Source organism: Xiphophorus hellerii, chromosome 15 (genome assembly GCF_003331165.1).
Source record: "Xiphophorus hellerii strain 12219 chromosome 15, Xiphophorus_hellerii-4.1, whole genome shotgun sequence".
Classification (NCBI taxonomy): Eukaryota; Metazoa; Chordata; class Actinopteri; order Cyprinodontiformes; family Poeciliidae; genus Xiphophorus; species Xiphophorus hellerii.
In genome coordinates, this window is record NC_045686.1 from 24,509,645 (window position 1) to 24,532,234 (window position 22,590).

A 22,590-nucleotide genomic window follows, 5' to 3' on the forward strand; every position below is an offset into this window, starting at 1 on the left:
AATTAATTTCCCAAATATCTCTGGAGTCACTTAAATAAGGTCAAACTAAAGAAGAGCACAGAATGTTGGAGTTAGGCTGTTTCTTTGCGAAGAAAAAGGTGTTTTGTCCTGAAACTATGACAGACCCACTTCATGAACTGTGAACTGAAATATGTAATCATGTCTACTTTTCCATAGATGGACATTCATTCTTGTTTAAAGAAAAAAGGCCAACAGCCGCATAACGGTCAGACAAAAATAAGGGTAATGCAATTTCTAAGTATGATTTTCAAATAAAGTTCAACATCTATCTTGATAATAAACTGGTTTTAGGTTTATTAATCCTATGCATTTAGTAAAATGTTCTTCAAATGACTGGAAATGCATAGTTTTGAGTAGATTTTATTTTAATTTCCACACTAGGACTGTGTCACTCCACAGCTACTTGTGTCTCATTAATGTTAGCAGATGTTGGCAGGTATGATGTAGTCTAGAGATTCTGTTTCAAACTGAGTTTATACACCTGTGGAAAAAATTTAAAGTTTCTCTGATTTTACTCTTTATGTAACATCCATGCATGAACATTTATGGATCAGTAAAATGATCCATGAATGAACATTTATGGATCATTTTATGATGTTTTATGTTCAGTAAAATGAACATTTGAGTAATGTTAATTTTACTCAAACTATATGTTTAAGTAAAATGAACATTGTTCTTTTGTTCTGTGAATTACTGACAACATGTCTCTTAATTTTGTTTGTGAACGTATGTAAATAAGCAGTTAGATTTAGAAAACTGCATGAACGAATATCTAGCCCTGCTGGGGGCTAAGCACCCCTAAAGGTCAGATCCTAGAATCGCCCCTGCTCCCAACCACAACCCTCGGGGTCTCACTGTCATTGCCCACGTGAGCGTTGAAATCCACCAGCAGAACAAGGAAGTCTCTAGGAGGGACATTCTCCAGCACCCCTCCAACAACTCAAAAAAAGTTGGCCAATCTAAACTGCTGTCTGTCACATAAGTACAAACAACAGTCAGAACCCGTCCCCCCAGTAGGTGGAATGAAGCTACCCTCTTCATTGGAGTAAACCCCAACATACAGGCAGAAAAGGTGGGAGGCAAAAAGTATGCCCACTCCTCTGCGCTTCTCACCATGGTCAACTCAGCAAAGCCTGATCCAAAGTCCCCAAGATCCGCTTCCTCAGTGCATATGCGATGGTGGGATTGAGGAAGTCTTCGAAGTACTCTGCCTGATCCAAGGTTCTCCATGGCCTCTGTGAACTTCTCCCATGCCCGAGTTTTTGCCTCAGTGAGCACCCAAGCTTCATGCTGCTTGGACTGCCTGGACCCATCAGCTGCTTCCAGGGATCCACAGACCAAAACCACCCGATAGGTCTCTATCTTCAGCTTGACAGCATCCCTCCCTTCTGGTGCCCTCGAGTTGATTCTAGCGTGGCGTTGCCCATAATAAATGAACTGAAAATTTTGTGACCACACTGTTCTCCAGTGTACCTAAGAACAAGGATCTTTTGCAAGATCCTTGGACATGTCCCTGCCTCCTTGACAATGGAGGCAGGGACATGTCCCACTCTGTGTGGGCCATGTTCCACCCACTTCCTCCAAAATGTGTCTGAAGCACTATCTTTGTTGTTGGTCAGTTGTCACTTTGAGCCCTGCACTGTATTCGTCCTGTCCTCTGAAATTCCACTCCAATAATCCTCCAGAAGAGTTGATGTGGTGTCATTTTGTTGTGCAGAGGAATGACAGGACCAAAGTTACGAATAATTTGTGAACACTTCTGACATTGTCCACAATAGTCAGCTGTATACAGCTTACAGTTTGTGTAGATGCCACACTGGGCCAGATAGTGCAACATGTAAAACAAAAGGACTCCTGGCTTGTCCTGATGTTTTCCATCCTTAATCTTCAGAGTTTCAATGAGTTCATTCTGAACAGCAAAGACTTCATGTGGAGGAAAGCCTCTTCCTGGATGGTACATTGCTGTAAAGAAACACCTCACAAACAATGGTGTTGCTGTAAAAAGTTCAGAAATCTCCTCAGGAAACTGAGCCACAAACCTTCTGACAATAGTCAAGTTCATGATGCTTTGTGTTGTGGCATTCATCCAGCTGTTAAAAAAGGAGTTGGAGAATTTGCAAAAGTACATTCCTGGGTAAATATTTACATCCATGCTGTCAAAATTATCGGTGTCATTCTGATTTCCATCTTCTGAGTTTTCTTCTTCAGAAGACGATTCCTCTGATGAAGAAAACTTATACACTTCTCCAAAATCTGTCCACATATTCTCAGCATTTGGGCTTCCAGAACAAACTTCCTCATCCTTAGTGGAAGCATCAATGTCCTTAGCGTAAATGTTGTCGTAATGGTCAGGGTCAATTTCAATATCATCTTTTGAGCTTTCTTAATCTGAAGACCATTCTTCTGATGAAGAATACTCAGAGACTTCATCAAAATGTGACACATTTGCATTATTTCTGCTTCCAGAGTCAACTTCCTTCGGTGAATCATCCATGTCTCTAGTGTCCAGGTTCTCAAAATGGTCTGTGTAATTTTGAATTTCACCCTTTGAGTTTGCATCAACTGAAGCGGTTTCTTCTGTTGATGGATTTTCAAAGACTTTTTCAAAATTCATCTGATTTTCCTTGCAGTCACAGCTTTCTTTCACAGCCAGGTCCAGTTGTTCAACAAAATCATCAAAGTATTCTGGAGTGTCTTTAATGTTCATTTCTGTGTCCCCAGAGTAGGTTTCAAATTCCAGCTCCATTTTGTTATCAGGAAGACAGACGCTTTCCAAAGCAGCAGTGTCTCCAGATGTCTTGACTGTCAAATGCATATTGATGGTAACTTCCTCAACTTTAGAGGAAGCATCAATGTCCTTCTGATCTTCAGGAAAAATGTCAAAACCAAGCATTTCCCTGTCTTATCCTCTTCGAATTCTCCTGAAATTCCATCGTCTTTTACATTGTCTTCGGCGACAATGTCAAAACCAGAGTACTTAAATCCTTCATCTTCAGATGAGCTCTCTGCAGAAACATCACTGTGTTTTACATTGTCTTTGGCGACAATGTCAGAATCAAAGTGTTTTGAACTTTCGAACTTTAAATTAAGACCAGATCAGTTTTTGGTCTCTTGAACAGAAAAATATTCTTTATTTTCTTACAATAGGGTTTAATTTCCTTTGATGCCTTTTATGTCATGTCAATTTCATCTTCAAAAGTTAGTGAGGTGTTAAATTCTTGTTAAATACTTTAGGCTATACGGATAATATTCAGTAAATTTTAATATTATTGAAGTTCATTTATTTCAGGAACTTTATCACTAATTGAACACATTATGTAGATTAATTACACATATGGATGTTTGATATCCTTTATTTCTATTAAGTGTGATGATTTTCCTCTAACAGTTCATGAAAACATGACATTTAAAATTAGATCATTGCCTCAGACCAATGAAAAATTTTACATTTAAAAAAGCAGAAATGTGTGCCAAACAGCTACTTAAAGGTTATTATTTTCAAAAGGTACTTTTAATCTGACAAAACTCATCGAGACATTCTTAATCACTGAGTATGATTGTCGCATCTGTGTTTTGAAAATGGCTGAACATACCGACTAAAACTGGGTGATTTTGAGAATATATTTTCAGGAACATAAACGAAACATAGGAACATAAACAATGATAACTCAAAATGCTTTTATGAAATGCTGAGTGAGGTTTCTGTGTAATGATAGGCTGTTATAACTAAATGTTGTATATTTACATGAGAAAATGTCAACCATTCATTAATGCATTAGTTTGGATTATCAGTCATCAAGATAAAATCATCCTAATGCTGGTGTTGGTCATGTCTTTAGCTGAACTGATGTTATTATTCCTGTGCTGCGGTTGTTACCACATCTTCATTTCTTGTTTTCACATTTGGATTTCTTTCTGAGGTTGGCAAGTAGGACACGACTTGTTCAGATCCACATCTGGTTAGAGCTTAGTAATCATTTATTTAACTGATTTTATCTATTTCAAAGAGTCCAAACTCAAAGAAACAAACTCAATTCATTGTTTGTCCCAGTTTGTAAACAAGGACAAAGTTTAGTTTTAGGACAAAAAAAGTTAAGCATAAGTTATTTCCTCAGGACATTCAAGGCTATTGCTTCAAAAGACCAACATGAGCTCAGTGTGTTTGGAAAGAGGATTTTAAGTGTTTGTAGTTTATGTAAAATTGTGTCTCATCCACACCACCTTTGGCGCTACAATCCAATTATGTATATTATACATGTACTGCAACATTTTGCTAATTGTAGAAATGATTGCTTACTTTTGTTTCTGGTCAGCACAATGAGCCATGCACTGCCTTGCAGGAAATTGTTGTAACTTCAGTATATTTATTAAATGCCACTCTGGCATAAAGCTGTGCACAATTGTGAAAATGAAGGAAAACTAACTCAGGGTTTGCAAACATTTTACAAGCAAAAATCTAAAAACAAAACTATTCAGCCCCCCTAAGACGATCCTGGAGCTGCCTGTCGCTGCGATCACAGCTGCAGGTTACAGTCTGCCTTGCTCTCCTCAGTCTCACTAACTTTTCCTGGCCAGTAGAATAAAAATTATGCCCACATTATCATGCTGCCACTGCCATGTTTCACTCAACACACTTTGTTTGTAGAGATAAAATACTGATTTAAAAAATGAAAGAAGAAAAAGGAAAAGATTTTCTTCACTTCTGATATTATTTGAATAAACATGCAGAAAACATTCATATAATGAGCCATCAAGACATCAAGCATGTTTATGAAACACAAAAAATGTATACACAATGTACAGTGGTAAAAAAATAAAAACACTGTTAGAATAATTAACTAGAAGAAAAGCTAAACACTGTTCTGTTGATTTGCTGATCTACTGTTGGTAATATTAGCATTGATAGAAAACAAAATACATTTTGTAAGTGGCTAATTAAAACTTTTGAAGTTCTCTTTAACTACAAGTGTCAAACTTTCTGACTTTCCAAGACGTTTTTATAGAAAAGTGCTCAACAGCACATCGAGGCAGGAAAGTTAAAGATGGTGTTGGACGTATCTAAACCCAAATAAAACAAATTAACTTTTATAAATGTAATGTTAGAAAATAATAAATATTATCAGGAGTTTGTTTACATTCATTTTCAGTAGCATACAGTTAAATAATACGGTATTTAATCCATTCTGTTGACTCCTGCTGGACTCACCGACACGATGTTAACAATAAAGAAGTTATCAACGACAAAACGATAATTCCGTCTGTGAAACTAATGAACATATGTTGTGCCAAGTAAATGTTACTGTTTTTCTTTCACAAACGCAGTTACAGCGATTAGACAGTAACAAAACTATTACCCTGTAAAACACAGACGTCATTATTACCCTGTTAAAGAACAAACAAGTGTAAAAACTGAGGCTAACAGCTATGCTAACGTGTCCTCCATGCTAACAGCAGGATGAGCTCAGTTTTATCACCATCAGTTCAAATCCGTTCATTTCCTCCTGAGTGCTTGACTTCTCCCACAGCAGCTGGGATCCACTGACTTCTTCTCTGGATCTCTGTATAACATGTAGTCTTTTGTTTTTCTCTTCTTTAGTTTAGAAAGCCTCACAGGTTAGCTGTGGGGTGTAATTTCCTGTGGATAAAAAAAAAAATAACAATAGCGTGTTAAAATAAAAGCAAAACACAATTTGAAACTGCAAAATGATTCCAGTTTTTTTTTCTGCTTTGTAGCCTGCAGTGCCAAGATATTTATACCTTTAACTTGTTCACATTTAAGCACATTACAATTACAAACTTCTAAGTATTTTTGTTGGAATTCACTGTGATAGATTGAAAATGATTGCTTGTTAAGTAGAGACAGAAAAAACACCATTTATTTTTAAAATTCAATGCCACTAATTTAGTTTGGAATCACTTTCCTTTGTAATGGAATCACACTCAATAACAAAATTTAAAAATACCAAAACGTTAAAAGACTATGAATACTTTTCATAACGTTCATACTGTATTTATGCAACTTGTTGGCGTTTGGGAGAACAAACTTACTCACTTTTGGTGAGTGGAGCTTTGTCGCAGGTGACCTCTGAGCGTTGACCGGCTTCTTTGCTGACCGTCTGAACCTCGGACTGCTGAATACTGTCTCTGGGTTTGGAGAGACCCTTCAGTGTTACATCTCTGCTGGCACAATATGCAGGAATATTTAGAAAAAGGTTCTTCGCAAAAGAGAATCTGTGAGATGGTTGTCGTCCAGACTGCTGCTCACCCGTTAGTTGTCCCCTCTCCTTCCTCGACCTTTTTGAGGCTTGGGTCTTTCCACCTGGACAGTTTCCCTGCGACGGCCATAAGCAGACCACAGCGGTTTCTGTAGCAGCAGGTGGCATCCACTGCCAGGAACACCAGCAGGAAGATCAATATCACGATGCCAACCACAGTGCCTTTGGTCATCTTGCTACTCGCTGCGGGGACAGAGGAAAAACATTACCCAGATAAATTTTATTATTATCTGTAACTTGAAACGTGTGTCATCTAACGTAGAACAAGAGAGGCAACACACCAGGCTGTTCTGCAATTGTGAAGTTGAACGTTGCAGGGACGGAGGAACCATTAGAGTTGACGGCTCTGACTTCCAGGTGATAGTCTGAGCCGAAGGAGAGGTCTTTCAGGCTGACATAATTAGCATCAGAGGAAGCTGCAGTGTTTCCCACTCACTCACTGCACCAGTGGCAAGAGCAGCAAGATGATGGCTAACTGGTTCAGCATCTTCTCCTGGTGGAAGGTCATCAGTCCAGAACTCCAACTGGATATAAAAACTAACTCAAACAAGTGAAGCTCAAATATTGCTGCCGCAAAGGCAGAGAGATAGCTGCAGTTTCCTGTGCTGCTGACACAACTTTGACTGAGGCATGGTCTGTGTCAGAGGTTATATAGGGGCACTGGGGCAGATGAAAAGGGAGGAAATGGGAAAGGGAGGGGGCAAGTAGAAAGCATGCTCTTGTTTCTCATCCTATCTTACAACCCAAATTTCTGATGCTCATTCATGAAGCACGACATCATCTCTTACTTGTTTCATTCCTACATCTTTTTTTTGTCTTTATGTCTTCCTATTCACTATATGCTTCCAAATCCGTTTTCGCTACTTTCATCTTTTTTTTTAGCATCATCTTCATTCCTTCCTTTCTTCCTCTTTGTCCCTTCCTGAGTTTCTTACCCCCAGGCTTCCGGATGAAAGCAGGGGCAGGCAGCCCTCAGGGGAAAGGAGAGATGACGAAAGATGTTTTTTTTTTTCTTTTCCTGTTTCATTTAAAAGGTAGAAAATCCGCTTGAACATTTTATGTGACAGACCAAGTCAAAGTCTCCACTGAGTCAGCTGCCAGCCTCCTGGGGTTATTCAGCCAGCTTTATACGTCTAGAAATTTATTTTTTCCCCCATTCTTCCTTTAAAATAGGTCATAAAGAGCATCTATAAACTTATTGTGCTCAGTTGGGATTTGGTCTAAGTCTTGTGTTGGATGGAGAATCATGAACTTTAAGCTTTTGTGCTTTGAGAGCTGTGGACTGATCAATGTTGAATCAATCTATTCTACGCTGTTTGTCACACCCATGTTTGTGGGAGGAGGGTGAGCTCTTCAATCTCTGGGTGGGAGCATTTTATTATTGACTGGGGTTTTGTCAAGCTTTAAATTAAGCGCTACATGTTAAGGACAGTGATTTGTACTCAACATATAGTGTTTCTGTACATTTTTTTACTTGTCTGTAAATATTATTACTGACTGTGCGTGTTGACACAAAAACATCTACAAGTCACTATAAGTAATGGAGCGGTCCACCTCTCCTTTTTTACATTAGTTCTATGTCCCAACATAGCCACTTCGCTGCTGGCTTGTTTGCAACTGGCTTCCGAATTTAATACTACTCTAAACATTTTTGCTGTTAGTTTGGCGGTATTACTCTTAGTTTAACTGTTTATTGAAAAATAATTGCATTGTTTTCTGCCTATGCAGCAGCTTGATAGGTATTTATGGCGTCTAAGTTTACGCTAAATGTTAGTTGACATATAATGACACGCCAATATCCATTGATCCGTCCTTATTAATTTAACTGTGAATGTACAAGGGGAACCATATGGTGTCTGTGTTTGTTCTCAATTCTATAGCAGTACATTACTTAATATTTCAATGTGTTTCAAAACTTTTCAAATGTCTTTTATCGCTTTTCTAATCTGCCCAAATCAGCGCCTTGCTGACTCTTACTTTTGTGTTCTTTAGCTGCTGCTGTGCAGTTTGACCCAAAGATGACCAACAAGCACTGCAGCAAAACTGTCAAGAAGTGGCTTTCGTTAAGTACCAGATCAAGAGGAAGGTATCAAGGAACCAAAGTGATGCCAACTAGAATCAAACTTGGGTTACCCCAACTCATGCTGTTTTCCTGTTCATACAGTATGAGGCTGTTTTTCCGTGGACAATAGACTGTTACAAAGGAGTCAAATATGTTTACAGATCTATGCCTGTTTCCCTAAATAAAATGTAATATAATATAATGCCATGATGTCATTTTTAAGTTTGTGTGCACACATTTTTGGAAATATGGTAATGTAAGTTAATTTTTAAAGACTTAATGCCCATCATCTGCCAACAGAATTGTGTGCTTAACACCAGTGAAGAAACTTTTAATGGTGTGTTATGATGTAGACCTGCTATCAGCAGAAGCTCATTGGTGAAAAACTAAGCTCTCATAAAAGTCATAGAACACAGTCAACAACTGAAACATAATATTTTGTCAAGTGCCATCATTGCACATCAAAATGCTGATTAATGTTTCATTGATTATGTTTCAAAAGCAACTCTGGGTTTTTAATCTAGATGGAGGTTTGTTCCAGAGTTGTGGTGCATAGAGAAGTTACCTATTGAAACAAAGAAATCCCTGTTCTTTTTGTAAGATTGAACCAGTTGAGTTCTGAACCAGAGAATCTTACCAACTCTCCAGCCGTTTCAGTAACATGTCATGGTCAACAGTGTGAAAAGCTGCACTGAGGTCCAACAGAACTGTCACTGTGGTTCTTCCACAGCTTGTATTTATGTGGATCTCACTGAACACTTTGACCAGGCCAGTCTCTGTTCTGTGGTGAACACAAAAATCAGCCTGAAAGACGTTAAAACGGTTGGTTATAGTTAGAAAGCTGTTTAACTGTTTAGACAGACTTTTTAATAACTTTACTGATGAATGGGAGGTTGGAGGTTGGCCTATAATTCTGCAGTAGTGATTTGTCCAGATTGTTCTTCTTTATCAGTGGTTTGATTACTGCTGTTTTTAAAGCCTGGAAGAAAACACCTGATGAGAGCGATCACTTTATCACTGGAACCACATCAGATGCAATGACAGGCAGGACTTTCTTAAGACAAGGTGTGGCTATGACATCAAGACAAAGTTAAGGAATCAATATTTATTCCCTCTTGTATAGAGTCTCAATATCATATTTGAGGCCAAGGAAAGATCAACAAAAAGTAATTTATGATTCTTAAGAGTCTGTGAAATGTTCCACTTTTTAAAAAAACTTTTTTTATAAGTATTAAAGAAGTATTTTCGAATTGAATTTGATCTACAAAAGTTGGCAATACATCTTTTGTATTTTTGTCAATACAAAAGCCTGTTAACAAGTAGGCCTATGTCTAAAAAAAAAAACCTGCTCAAAAAACACCGTTTAATGCGATTTCCATATTGAAGGACCATCACAAGGTGGCGCTATGCACTACTAAAGTGCACAGTTTAGTTTGGAGTTGTACTTTTTCAAAAGATGTTCGAGCAAAACTGTTCTACGAATAAGGCTCATAACTTTAGTGAACTCTAAACTGTGCAACTCTGAGAAAAAGACAGAAATGTTTTCAAGTTGCAGAGACAGATTTTCACTCATTTTGAGTGAAGATTCTCACTCATTTCGTTACTGTCCACATTTATTCTTTATTGTTCAAATGTTTTATACTCTGATAAAATGTCATTTTAAGAAAGAGAGAATTGTTCTTACAGCATGCGGCTTATTTGAGACGCAGCAAATTAAACCGGGCTTTGGAAGGGATGTTGGTGCGGTGGGATCCGTGAAGACAGGGAGGAGCTGCCCTGAAATTTTTGGGGGGCGTTTTGGCCCCTCCACTTCCAGCTTCCAGGGGCTTCGTGTTTTGACGTAGAGATCAGGTGACTGGAACTTTTCTGACTGACTCTTATAAGGGAAGTTTGAGGAGTTCGGCTCACTTTTTACTCCGGATTCCGATCGTGAGAAGGAAGTTTTTTCCATAGGCGAAGAAAGTCCCGCTGGACCGCCTTCTGTAACCCTGCAGGTAAGCTCAAGTGGAACCAAAGCCGTTGGTTTGGAAAAACAAACAGAAAACTATGAGAGCAGGATTTAGAAATAGACGGGCGATTTTTCCAGGCTCCTGTTAAAATTTTCCAACTTTAACAAAATAGTTTTATAGAAAGGCTTGTTTTTCTTTAGTATTTATGTTTAACCCTATTAGACGTCTTGAAATAGAACTGAACCCCCACGTAAAGAAGTTTCTCTTGGACATTTAAAAGGGCTCTCTCCTCGTTTATTAAAGAGGGGTTTTCACTTACCAAATGAGATGGAGAGCTTTGCCCAGGACTTGACCATTTGGGACTCCGGCCGCAGTAGAAAGGCTGCAGAGGAGCAGCAGAGAGGTTCAGTTTTTCCAGTACAGTTCTGTGGACTGCAGCCTATTGTTCTGCTTGCTTATTTCTGCATGACAGACTCAGCCATGTAGAAAGTGGCGGGATAATAATCACACAGACGTTATTGTCCTCAGCTCCTCATTACTTTTTGACTTGTTTGAAGCTGAAATGCCAGATTTTAGAGCACTGGCGAAAACTTCCCGTGGCTTAATGTGCAATAAGTGAGAGCACATGCATTTCATTTTGCTTCATGAGGATTAGACTACAGGTCATTTTCTAATTAAGGAATTTACTCCAGGCTGTGGACTGGACAAACATGGTTTCAGTTGGTAAAAGTGTAATGGAAAAACCTGTAATAAACTGTGACATTTATCACATAGTTATTTTTTAAACAGGATTTTCTTTTAGGTGTTATTGCAGGGTAGATAGATTTTCTATTTCATGGGCTTAGGGGTATATATATATATATATATATATGTGTGTGTAATTTTTCTTAAAGTCAAACAGATGTGAAAACCTACTTTTAAAGATCTTTTCAGGACTTCTTAGTAAGAATCTCACTTAGGATTAAAGTCATGTGTGTAAGGCTTGCCCATTTAATACACACAATAATTAGTTTTAAACGGCTTTTTTTATATTTTAGAGAGAAAAAAGCATAATTATAGAATAAAGTCTGGTATTTTTTCCAAAGGAAAAACAGATATGCGAAAGTTCTATGTAAGTAGGAAGTTGATTTATTGCTTTCACACTGTGAGCAATTTAACTGCCCTGCCCTGCCTGCTTCGGGCACACATCACCATTTCTTTTTTTAGACTTAATCTTCCTGTAGAACTTGTCAAATAAAACACTATAAATAAGCTTTTCTTTTGCTCTTTGATGTTATATATTTGTGTTCCCAGCTTTGTCATTTTTGTCCATTTAACCTCCCTTCCCATAAGGAAAAACTGTTGAACCTTAATGGCTCTTGGGTTTGCCGAGTTTTTGCTTTGGCATCTGAAGTGGGTGACCTTCTTGCCCAATGCATCTCAGGACAGGGAGTTAAACTTTGGCACACATACTAAAGCAAGTCTAAACCGCTCACATGACGGGTTTTGCAAAGCATGGGGGGGAAAAAATCCCTATAGTAAGTTTACGTTTTTCAAATCTCAGGAATGTTATTTAGCGTAGTATTCTGTCTGAGAAGATTCTTACTAATACTGCAAACATTTTAATTTTTGGGGTTTAGAAAAATGCTAAAGATTTAAGGAGTTTAGAGGTTTCAGGGATTTTAGCAGCCTGCCTGATGTACATGTGTAGTGTTGCAGAGAAGGACAGACGTGCTTCTTGCTCCTTCTCTAAGCAATTGAATTATTTTGTGCATTGCATCAAACATTTATGTTTTGCTCCACCAAAAAGAAGAAAAACATAAAATACAAATTAGGTAAAAAATAAACTAGGTATAAGGTTTCCCCCGTAAGCTGTCAAAATTGATTAACCACAGAATTGTCTTGCATCGTACTGTTCATGTACCATTAGGGCTGCAGCTAACGATTCTTTTAGTAATCAAGTGTTCAGTTAAAATAATAATAAAAAAAACAAGATTAAGCTTATTTTACAAAATATTAAAAACACGAGTTGCTGCAGTGCCGCGTGACCTACAGAGGAAGGCCTCAGTCCTTAACGTGGCTGTCACAAAGTCCTGTTGACCTTTGCCGCATGTCCCCCCCCCCATAGCCCACTTTCCTGTATGACCACTGTCAAATAAAAAGGCTACTAGCCTTTTTATTAAACTAAAATAAACATTTTGCTGCCTAAAATTCAATAACCTAGCATTCCTTTAGTGTGTGTTTGATTGTCTGTAACAAAGGATGCAGTATTTCCCACGTCAAAATGTGAAACTCTCAGCCCTTTCTGCTTGACTTAACATCAATACAGTGTAGGGCTGATGTATTGACTATTTTTTAATTGACCGGTTACAAATTTGATTGCAAAAGGTGCTTAATAAAAAAAATTTTAACAGGTAATATTAAAACTGACATTTGAAGAATTCTGGATAGAGTTCATGATGAATCACGATCGGATCGATCATGATTCAGCATGATTAATCCGATCATTTGTTGCATATTACTATCTTCACAGTAACACATTCGCAACTGCTTTTGTTCCAGCTCACTCTCCCGAAGAATGGGTGATTGGAGTGCATTGGGTCGTCTTCTGGACAAGGTTCAGGCCTACTCCACCGCTGGAGGAAAGGTCTGGCTGTCGGTTCTCTTCATCTTCAGGATCCTGGTGCTGGGTACTGCGGTGGAATCAGCCTGGGGAGATGAACAGTCTGCTTTCAAATGTAACACCCAGCAACCTGGTTGTGAAAATGTCTGCTACGACAAATCTTTCCCCATCTCCCATGTTCGTTTCTGGGTCCTTCAGATCATCTTTGTGTCAACACCGACGCTCCTGTATCTGGCTCATGTTTTCTATCTGCACAGGAAAGAGCAGAAACTCAACAGAAAGGAAGAAGAACTTAAAGCCGTACAAAATGATGGAGGTGATGTTGACTTACCGCTGAAGAAAATTGAGATGAAAAAAATGAAGTATGGGATTGAAGAGCACGGCAAAGTGAAGATGAAGGGTGCCCTACTTAGAACCTACATAGTCAGCATTTTTTTTAAATCTCTGTTTGAGGTGGGCTTCTTGGTGATCCAGTGGTATATGTATGGCTTCACGTTGTCTGCGGTCTACACGTGTGAGCGGTCTCCATGCCCACACAGGGTGGACTGTTTTCTGTCCCGTCCAACAGAGAAGACCGTTTTCATCATCTTCATGCTGGTCGTCTCTCTAGTTTCCCTGTTGCTTAATATCATCGAGCTTTTCTATGTTTTTTTTAAGAGAATTAAAGATCGTGTAAAGGGGAAACAACAGCCAGCACTCTATGCCAGTGGAGGCACTTTGAGTCCCACCCCTAAAGAACTGTCCACAACAAAGTATGCTTACTATAATGGCTGTTCCTCCCCAACTGCTCCCCTATCACCTCTGTCCCCCCCAGGCTACAAGCTGGCCACTGGGGAGCGGGGAACCAGTTCATGCAGAAATTATAATAAACAGGCCAATGAGCAGAACTGGGCGAATTACTCTACAGAGCAGAACCGGCTTGGCCAAAATGGTGCGGGAAGCACTATTTCAAACTCCCATGTGCAAGCCTTTGACTTTCCTGACGATACACACGAGCAAAAGAAACTTCCTTCATCAGTAGGACATGATCTCCAACCTTTGGCTTTAATTGATGCCAGGCCTTGTAGCCGTGCCAGCAGCAGGATGAGCAGAGCAAGGCCAGATGACCTGGACGTGTAAAGCAAGGTTTTGCCTACTTCCATGTCTGTCCAGCTGACAAGATTACTCTCTGCAGGCAGAAGATCAGGCAACGATTGAGTGCATATTCATTTCATAGCTGGGACTAACAGTCACAGTGCTTAGTATAGACACTCCTTCAGAGAAATAGCAAATCTAATTGAAATTTAAATATTTTGCAAGACCTTTTAAAGGTTCAAGTTTCATCTATTTTATCTCAGAGTATTTCTGTAACTTTTCATGATATGAAACAGCCATAGGAAGTTTTAGAAGTCTAAACCTCGCTCATATTAAACACATCAAAGTCTAATTTTAAAGTCCCAAGCAAATTTTAAACACTACTGACAAAAGCCACAGAGTGGGGGCAAAAATGGTTTGTCACCAATAGCAATGTGTGATTATTTCATGCTTGTGCTTTATTAGACTCACTGACAGGTCCCAGGCACTAACCAAATACCTAGTGTGTCAGATAATTCTAAGTAGTTAATGAAGAAGGAGCATGTAGGGAGAGGTCACCAAGCCGCTATGGCCTGTGAGGGAAAATGGCTGCAACAATCACATGAGAAGAAAAGGAAAAACAGCCACAACAAACACGGGGAATAGAAGCAATGTGCTTGGAGGCAGGAATAGTGACAGTACTTCTTGGATGTTTTCAGATAGCACAGCATTGTTAAAACACTGTACCTTTAACACATTGAATATAGGATGTGCACTAAAAGGTCAGGTAGTGTACACAAGGGAACAATCGGATGACTCGTAGCATAGTATTATGCAGTTTTTGTTTTTTTCTTTTAAACTGTCACTGATTAGTTTGAAGACAAAGAAGCGGACAGGTGACACTGGTTTTGTGGATTTGTTTGGTCATTGCTGTTCAGTTTCAGGTAAGAACACTCCTATACTTTGATGCATTTGATGCCATCAAGTGACTGGAACATGATAATGAATGAACTGGTAGGATGGCGGTTTGGAATGCTGGTAGAAAAATGGTTTTTTTACCTACCAACGCAGATTTGTTCTTATACTTTGCCTTTTACCGAGATCATTCAATATAATTAATGCTTAGCCTGTATTGCCAAACTGATTTTGTCCATATTCAGGGCTGAACATTTGTTCCAGTCTTTGTCTCCTTCTCACAAGGAAAACTGCAGTTGGATGGTTTTATGACTATGCTGTGTCAGTAGACATGCTGCGGTGTTAATGAGGAAAGGGGAACCTGGAAAGGAAAGCACCTTTCAACACGCTACTGCTGTGTATCATCTCAAAACAATATTCCATCAACTAAAAATAGGCAGATTTATTAAGAGTAAAAACAATTCTTTCTTTCTTTTTTTTTCTTTTTGTTAAATTCCAACATTCTCATTCAACAGAAGTGGTAACTCCTGATAAACTTTGAATATTTTTGGTGTTATATGTTTCATTTTGTAGTCTCTTCTTTTTGAGGTACACATGAAAGTGGCAGGAATTGCAAACAGACATATCACTGCTTGTTTGTGGGTTCCTTAAAGAAAAACTTTATTAGATTTTATTAACATCATTTATTTAATGACCAGCATTCTTATTCTTTTTTTTTTCATTTCTTTGTCAGTAGTATTTAAAAATGTGTATTAGATACTTGAGTGAATGTTTTTTTTTCCTTGTTTAACTCATTGCTGCTTGAGAAATAGATATTTAGTACTGTATATCAAGCTAACTGTGTCACAATAAAAATGTGAAGTGTTTGGAAGACTGGTCATGGATCTGGACTAATATTTAGTCTTCTCTTACCTTAAATCCAAATCATTTTAGTTCCACAACTGTCAAAAACTAGATGAAACTTTATTTGGGGAGCTTTTTGCAACTTTATGTCAATAATTTTGTCGGTACTGACAAGGATCTTTTCATTTACAAAAGCATTTGCACTGAGATCTTGCTGTTAAAAGATGTAACTTGATGCAAATTGTATGTGAAGAGTTTTCTGATAGATATGTTACTAATTTATTTTACAACACAAAGCTCAATTCTATTCAATATAACAGACAACTGACCATTTTTAGTTAATTGATTTGCGTGTCTTCCACTCTGAACAGAAGCAAGCATTAGACATGTTTACCCAGGGGATCTGCTATTGTAAAAGTAAAACTGGTAGTAAAAAATTCAACTTATTAACTGCACCTGTGAAATGCTATCTTAACCAATAAATGTTCTCAGTCCTCATCTTTGATTGAACTGATTTTTTTTATGAGATACTAATCAGGGTTGAAATAACGGTAATGATTTTTCCCAATTGTTTGTGTCATTGTTTGGATTTTGTGGCCATTAGTCATCAAAGGTTTTTTGTCATCTAAAGAGTTTGAAGTTTCCATCAGAAATGCTTGTTTGTCCTGCTATAATATGCATTTGATTATAATAAAATCATTTTTTTATTTCAATAATTTTAGTTAATTTCTCTTTGGGTCATGAATGAAAGAACGAGGTCACACATACAAGCTGCCAAAATGAGTTTTCTCCATAGGGTGTCTGGGCTCTCCCTTAGAGATAGGGTGAGAAGCTCAGTCATCTGGGAGGAACTCAGAGTAGAGCCACTGCTCCTTCATGTCGAGAGGAGCCAGTTGAGGCTCCGACTTCTGGTCAGGATGCCTCCTGGACGCCTCCCTGGTGAGGTGTTCTGTGCACGTCCCACCAGGAGGAGGCCCCGGGGAAGACCCAGGACACGCTGGAGGGATGATGTTTCCCTGGAAACACCCTGGTATCCCCTTGGAGGATCTGGCCCAAGTGGCTGAGAGGGAAGTCTGGGCCTCCCTACTTAAGCTTCTACCCCCATGACCCGACTCCGGCTAAGCAGAGGAAGATGGATGGATGGATGGATGAGTTCTATGCTGTCCCTTTTTCAGAGCATGCTTACCTTTTAGTTTAGTGATTTTACTTATTCACAACAAATGTAATTTGATTAGTGTCATTTCAAGTTGTGTCTTTGATAGAAATATTGGGAATACCTGAGAAGTGTGTATTTGTCTAGTTTCTACAGTAACATCTACAATGTGGACAGCTTTTATTAGCACTCACTTTGAATGTAGTACTTGCAGTTCCATATGTGATAACAATTAACAACCTTTTGAGATTGTCTTACATTTGCCTGTGCCTTGTCAGCAGAGTTTGAAAAAATGATCTAACACATGAGAACAAAGTAAAAAGGGGATTTTTTACTTTAATACTTGGGTGGGATGCATTATAGAAGCTTTGCTACACAGAAAGTATGTTCCAGGTATGTGGCATTTCCCTGGCATCGCCACAGAGAACATTCACACTGTCCAAAATAACTGCACACTAGTCAATCTAAATTGACTGCAGGTATAACTAAAAGTGCAGTGTAAGATAGTAAGATAAGATAATACTTTGTCAGTCCCACGAGTAGGAAATTGAAACTGTCATGACCAAACAAGAGTACAGAAATGAAAAAAAAAAAAAACAATAAAAATACAGTACGTTGTAGAAAAAATACCATAAAACACAAATATAAAAATATCCATATATACAAAATACACATATACATAATCTTACAGTCATAATTTTAGACAATGGGAGGAAGCCGAAGCACTCAAAAAAAACCACACATGAACAGCGAGAACATGCAAACTCCATGCAGAAAGACGCCGGGCTGGGAATCAAACCAGGACCTTCTTGCAACAGTGCTATACCAACTGCGCCACTGTGCAGTCTGTTCATGTAATCAATGTAAATATATAGTTAGCTTACTAAATGGTTATGGTTAAAAAAAGGGTAAATTTTACCTTAAAAAATCCTATTGGACAGTCTGCTGAGCTCAACTATTTCCATACTTGTTTGACGTCTCCACTGGCCACAACTTTCAGCCAACATTCCACACATGCCAGCTGCCACTTGCCATTACGGATTTCTGTGGGTCAAAAAATGCCTTAACCCATAACAAGGCCATTTTGGTTCCTGGCTGGTTATTTGAATAATTAACTTTTATAAAATAAGAAACAAGTCTGAAGTGTCCAGAAAAGGCGCATATGCTACTTTACTTTGTCCTTGTAGTGAATTGTAAGGAGATTATACCTACATCAAGATATTATTTACTTTACATGCACTTTCTGATATGATTATATGAGCATTTAAGTTTGAGTGCATTATCATATACCATACAGTTCTGTCCAACAAGTATATGTGCCAAATGTTTTCATGACCTACTCAGTGAATAAGATAAACTATTCCTATATGACGCTTTCAATTAATTGAGTTAGTTCCAAAATATGTGCACACAGACATTCTCAAACTGCACAGACAACTTCTATGCAAAATGGAAAAATTTGATTTTTTTTACAGGAATTTTTCTGTAAATGTGTCCAACCATGATCTAAACCCGCTTATTCTTGCAAGGTTACAGGGCAACTAGTGCTCCAGCATTCATTGGGCAAGAGGAAGGATAGACCCTGGACAGGTCATCAGTCCATCAACACAGAAGTTGACATTCCTTTTCTCACTGTTTAGAAGTAAATCAGACTAAACATCTTGTTTTAAATGGTAAATGGCCAGAACACGTATAGCTCCCAAAGCACTTCATAATACATGAAGTCCAATCACACACACACACACATTCACACATTGATGGTGGCAAGCTACTGGATAGCACAAGTTCATACTGTCAGAGGCGAGGCTGTCACGCACCACGGCCCTCTGACCACCGCCAGCAGGCAATGTAGGTGAAGTGCCTTGCCCAAGGATACAACAGCAAAGGCAGATGGAGCAGGAAGAAAAAAACTGTGGTTGTATTTATGTTATCTCTTATGGTTTAATACAAAAACTTCAAACCCATAAAACTAAAAATTGTAGTTACATTTATACGCAATGTCAAACTCCAGTTCGGTACATGATTCTAAAGTCTGTGTTCCTGTTGCATCACGCTGTTTCTCAGTGATTATAGATGAAGTATTAGCAAATATTGCAGCTCGGAGAATGAATGGGGAACTCTTTATCTCACTGTTAAGTTAACCTCCTTTCACATTCACCTGCTAAGTATTGCATTTCTGCATGCCTGACAAACACAGGAAAGCAGAAGTCACTCGACGTTCTTTTTAGGAAAAAATATTAATCAGGCTTTATTTGGAGAACACCTTTCAGCATAACACAAAGCATTTTACAAAAGTTAAAATCAGAGAGAATTTTTAAAAATATTTTGTGTCTGCTAAAAATGCTGAATAGATAAAACTAATAATAATAATAATAATAATAATAAATGATCAAGATCCAAGCAGTTGGAAATTGCAAAATATACTTAATGAGAAAAGAGCACAGATGCCTAAAACAACATAAGGCAGTAAGAGTAAGCATCAGAAGGATGGCAGTGGTTTGATAACTAGACTAAAGGGCTCACCCTACCCTATGCCTCCTTCAAGATGAAAAGGTCTCGTTCATACTTCCCTGACTGCTGTTCAAAACAAAAAGAACTGAACTACATGGTGAACAAAAAAGACTGGTTAAAAACTCTGAAACCCAGAATGCACTGCAATGTGAATAGAATGTCAGCAGAATCCCTGTGACATCATTGAACAATAAAACTTGAGCACAGTAGTTCTCGACCTCTGTTTACCAGTAGTCTTCTGAGACTGCATTTGGAACACACACACTCCTGTGTGGACTGGCCCATAGCTAGCTCATTTCAGCTCCTGCAGGAAGGAAGTTTAAAGAATTATAGATTTTCCTATAAGAAACAATGTTCCTAATCAAGTCAGTTGCTATTTATTTGGGTGCCCTAAGCACAGATGCGTTGTGGTGCTCTCCCTGAACGGGAATGACCAATAATTCAGTGTTTTTCAGTGCATTTCTCAAAATTTGGTGGTGGAAAGGGTCACAGTGAAAATGTGGATAAGTAAAATAAATCACAATAATGAATTAAATGTAACAATGTGGAGTGTAAAGAACTAGGACTCATCCTATAAATGTGTATAAACAATAGGTTTGTTAGAATAAGACTTATTTTGACTTGCTTGATGCTCACTTTATAAAGAGATTTAACGCAAATACACAGGTGGGTAGTAACTAGTTACATTTACTCTGTTAAAATTAACAGAGTAAAATGTAACACTTTGCAACTTCTTTGCAAAGTGTGAGCTGTTGGAAATATTGATGAATAAACAAAGGTATAAAGGGGTTTTGCTAATCACAGCCATATAGATGAATTTCAACCAATTTATTAATCTGTGTGAATGGAGTGGCGGCCAGTTTACAAGTGAGTATAAATGACATTAAAAGGGCCACCAGTAACAAAATGGATTGTAGGGTGATAGATGACATCTAACTTATGGAGTAGAGTTTTATGTGCAGATGTGTAGATGATATCACCACAGTCAAGTATAGGAATGATTGTCATTTTGACCAAACTGTACTTTACAGAATGAGTGAAACATGGTTTGTTGTGATAATGAAAAATTAATTTTGATTTAACTTTGGGAAGTAATGTATCAAGAGAGCATACTGTCAAGCTCTGTTTTTGAAGTGACACATTACACACATTTTTTGTAAAATATGTTGTCATTATGATGAATAACAGTGACTGAGCATGACTCTTGGTGACCCCCAGGCCACTTGGAGCCCTACGCCTTGTGCTTTATGTGTGTGGGCGGAGCTCCAGCACCGTTCCTAATTAGTTTCCTCTACATTGTCCTGGGAGAAGATGACGTTTGAGACTGCACCATGTGCTGCATGTGCCAGCCTGAGTCAAAGGTGTCCGTTACAGGAAAACTGTTATCCGCTGTCAACAGTGTCCATTATAACTAGGCATTAGCATTCGTGAAAGGCTAAGTTGTGGTGAACCAGCTGTAGCGTAGCAGAGAGCAAAGGGAGGGATGTGATTGTTTCATGTGTTGCTGCAGTTAATACTGGTAGTCCTGGCAGAAGTATGTCACTTTTTTTTATCAGATTATCTGTCTTATATTATACTGTCACAACATAATGATAATTTTCACACATATGTGTGAGTTGGTGAAATTAGGGTCAAACCAGACACAAAATATATTTTAGGGTCTTAATTTCCAGACTACTACAGCGGTCAAAGGGCGAGAGGCGGGGTCACCCTGGACTGGTTGTCAGTCTGTCGCAGGTCAACACAGAGAAATACAGGACAAACAATCATGCACACACACACACCTTAGGAGAATTTAGAGACCAATCAACCTGACAGTCATGTTTTTGAATGGTGGGAGGAAGCCAGAGTACCTGGAGAGAAACCATGCAGGCACAAGGAGAACATGCAGAAAGACCCCGGGCTGGGAGTTGAGCCCAGGACCTTCTATCTTCTTGCTACAAGGCAACAGTGCTACCAACTGGGGCACTGTTCAGGCAACAGTGCAATTGCAGTCCTTAAATTGCAAATCCGCATGGAGCTGTTAAACGTCAAGGGGTGAACACTCTATAATGTATGCCTTTTCTGAATTTTAGCAAGGTGTTATTGTATTTACCATAATGTTATTAGGTTGTAGTGGTGTTTTTAGTTAATTTACTGTGGTTGTGATCTACACCTAGGACTGCAAGAAACTACACAGAAGGAGAGGATTCCTTCTTCTGGGAAAGGGAGGTTGACCAGAAGAAACATAGCAGCAGCAGGCCATGTGCAGAGGGCCAGGATCAGAACCAGAAGAGAGTCTGCAGAATGGGCTAAAAGAGAACCAGCGGGGAGAGGGGAGCAACAGTAGAGGACTTGTAGCGATAGAGAGGCCCTGGAGGGGCAGCAACAGTGGTGTCACTCTGGGCATTTGGAAGCAGTGGACCTTAGAGCAGGCACAGTCTAGGGCTTTTGCACTGTACGACTCATTTCCCCTTCCATATATAATTCCTGAGAATAACTGGGGAAGGTCTTGGAGGTGCCCACTATTATGATGATTTGGAATTATTTCTGGTTTCGCTAATGTTTTTGTATTTTCTTGATCACTTGGTTGTGTGTGCTCTGCCTTAATCATTTGTTTTCATTTGTGCTTTTGATTTGTTTATCTGCAAAGACCATTTTAGTTTATTTGTGGTCGTTTCTTTCTTATCATTCTTGCCATCTATCTTTATGTTTAGTATTTAGGTTAGTCTTAGGTTCTGTTTCTTTGTTTGCCCTCCTGTCCATCTTTCTTCTTCCCTTAGCCTGCCAGCCCGCTCCTCTTCCCAGATGTTTTCTGTTTTCTCATCTTTCCTCTGCTTGCGTTTCCCCTTAGTTGCTTTCATTTCTCCCTGATTACCCCCTTTGGTTTTCCTGTTGTTGGGCTTCCAGCCATGAAAGACTGAACTAGAGGAGGCTGGTATAAGAACTATTAATCCCAAAATACACTGCATTAACCTACTTTCAAATTCAGCAGCAAGGGCAGGAGTTTCACTGTGTGAATGTGACATCGTATTAACAAAAGAGGAGCTACTGACTGAAGTCATCCTGCTGGCTGGTGACAACCAGAACTTCTCCATGTCAGGAAGTGGTGCGGGTGAGGTGGTGAGGCAGACGCTGTAGACCCAGATGAGATGAATAAGGGATGTTTAATGATAAATAAGTCCGGGAACAAGCAGCAGGCACAAGGAAACACAGAACGACGAAGA

At 38.8% G+C, this 22,590-nt stretch overlaps 2 protein-coding genes across 2 annotated transcripts; one reads left to right on the forward strand and one right to left on the reverse strand.

Annotated features, from left to right (window-relative positions):
- Nucleotides 1-4,535: 4,535 nt before the first annotated feature.
- Nucleotides 4,536-6,804, reverse strand: LOC116734621 (neural cell adhesion molecule 1-like). Its single transcript, XM_032586109.1, has 5 exons — nucleotides 6,737-6,804; nucleotides 6,578-6,687; nucleotides 6,287-6,479; nucleotides 6,074-6,198; nucleotides 4,536-4,588 (listed from the first exon to the last, which is right to left on the reverse strand). Exons 1-5 carry the CDS (start codon nucleotides 6,802-6,804, stop codon nucleotides 4,536-4,538), a joined length of 549 nt encoding a protein of 182 aa, XP_032442000.1.
- Nucleotides 6,805-10,223: 3,419 nt separating this feature from the next.
- gja1b (gap junction protein alpha 1b) lies at nucleotides 10,224-16,218 on the forward strand. Its single transcript, XM_032584419.1, has 2 exons — nucleotides 10,224-10,352; nucleotides 12,849-16,218. Exon 2 carries the CDS (start codon nucleotides 12,865-12,867, stop codon nucleotides 14,026-14,028), a length of 1,164 nt encoding a protein of 387 aa, XP_032440310.1. The 5' UTR covers nucleotides 10,224-10,352; nucleotides 12,849-12,864; the 3' UTR covers nucleotides 14,029-16,218.
- Nucleotides 16,219-22,590: the final 6,372 nt, after the last annotated feature.

Bases quoted from the DNA above. Each gene is read 5' to 3' on its own strand.
- gja1b (XM_032584419.1), top strand. From the start codon at position 12,865: ATGGGTGATTGGAGTGCATTGGGTCGTCTTCTGGACAAGGTTCAGGCC.
- LOC116734621 (XM_032586109.1), bottom strand. From the start codon at position 6,804: ATGACCTTCCACCAGGAGAAGATGCTGAACCAGTTAGCCATCATCTTG. The intron at 6,688-6,736 runs GTGAGTGAGTGG...TAATTATGTCAG, and splicing joins CTGCTCTTGCCACTGGTGCA to CCTGAAAGACCTCTCCTTCG. The intron at 4,589-6,073 runs GTGAGTAAGTTT...TCTACTGGCCAG, and splicing joins CAAAGCTCCACTCACCAAAA to GAAAAGTTAGTGAGACTGAG.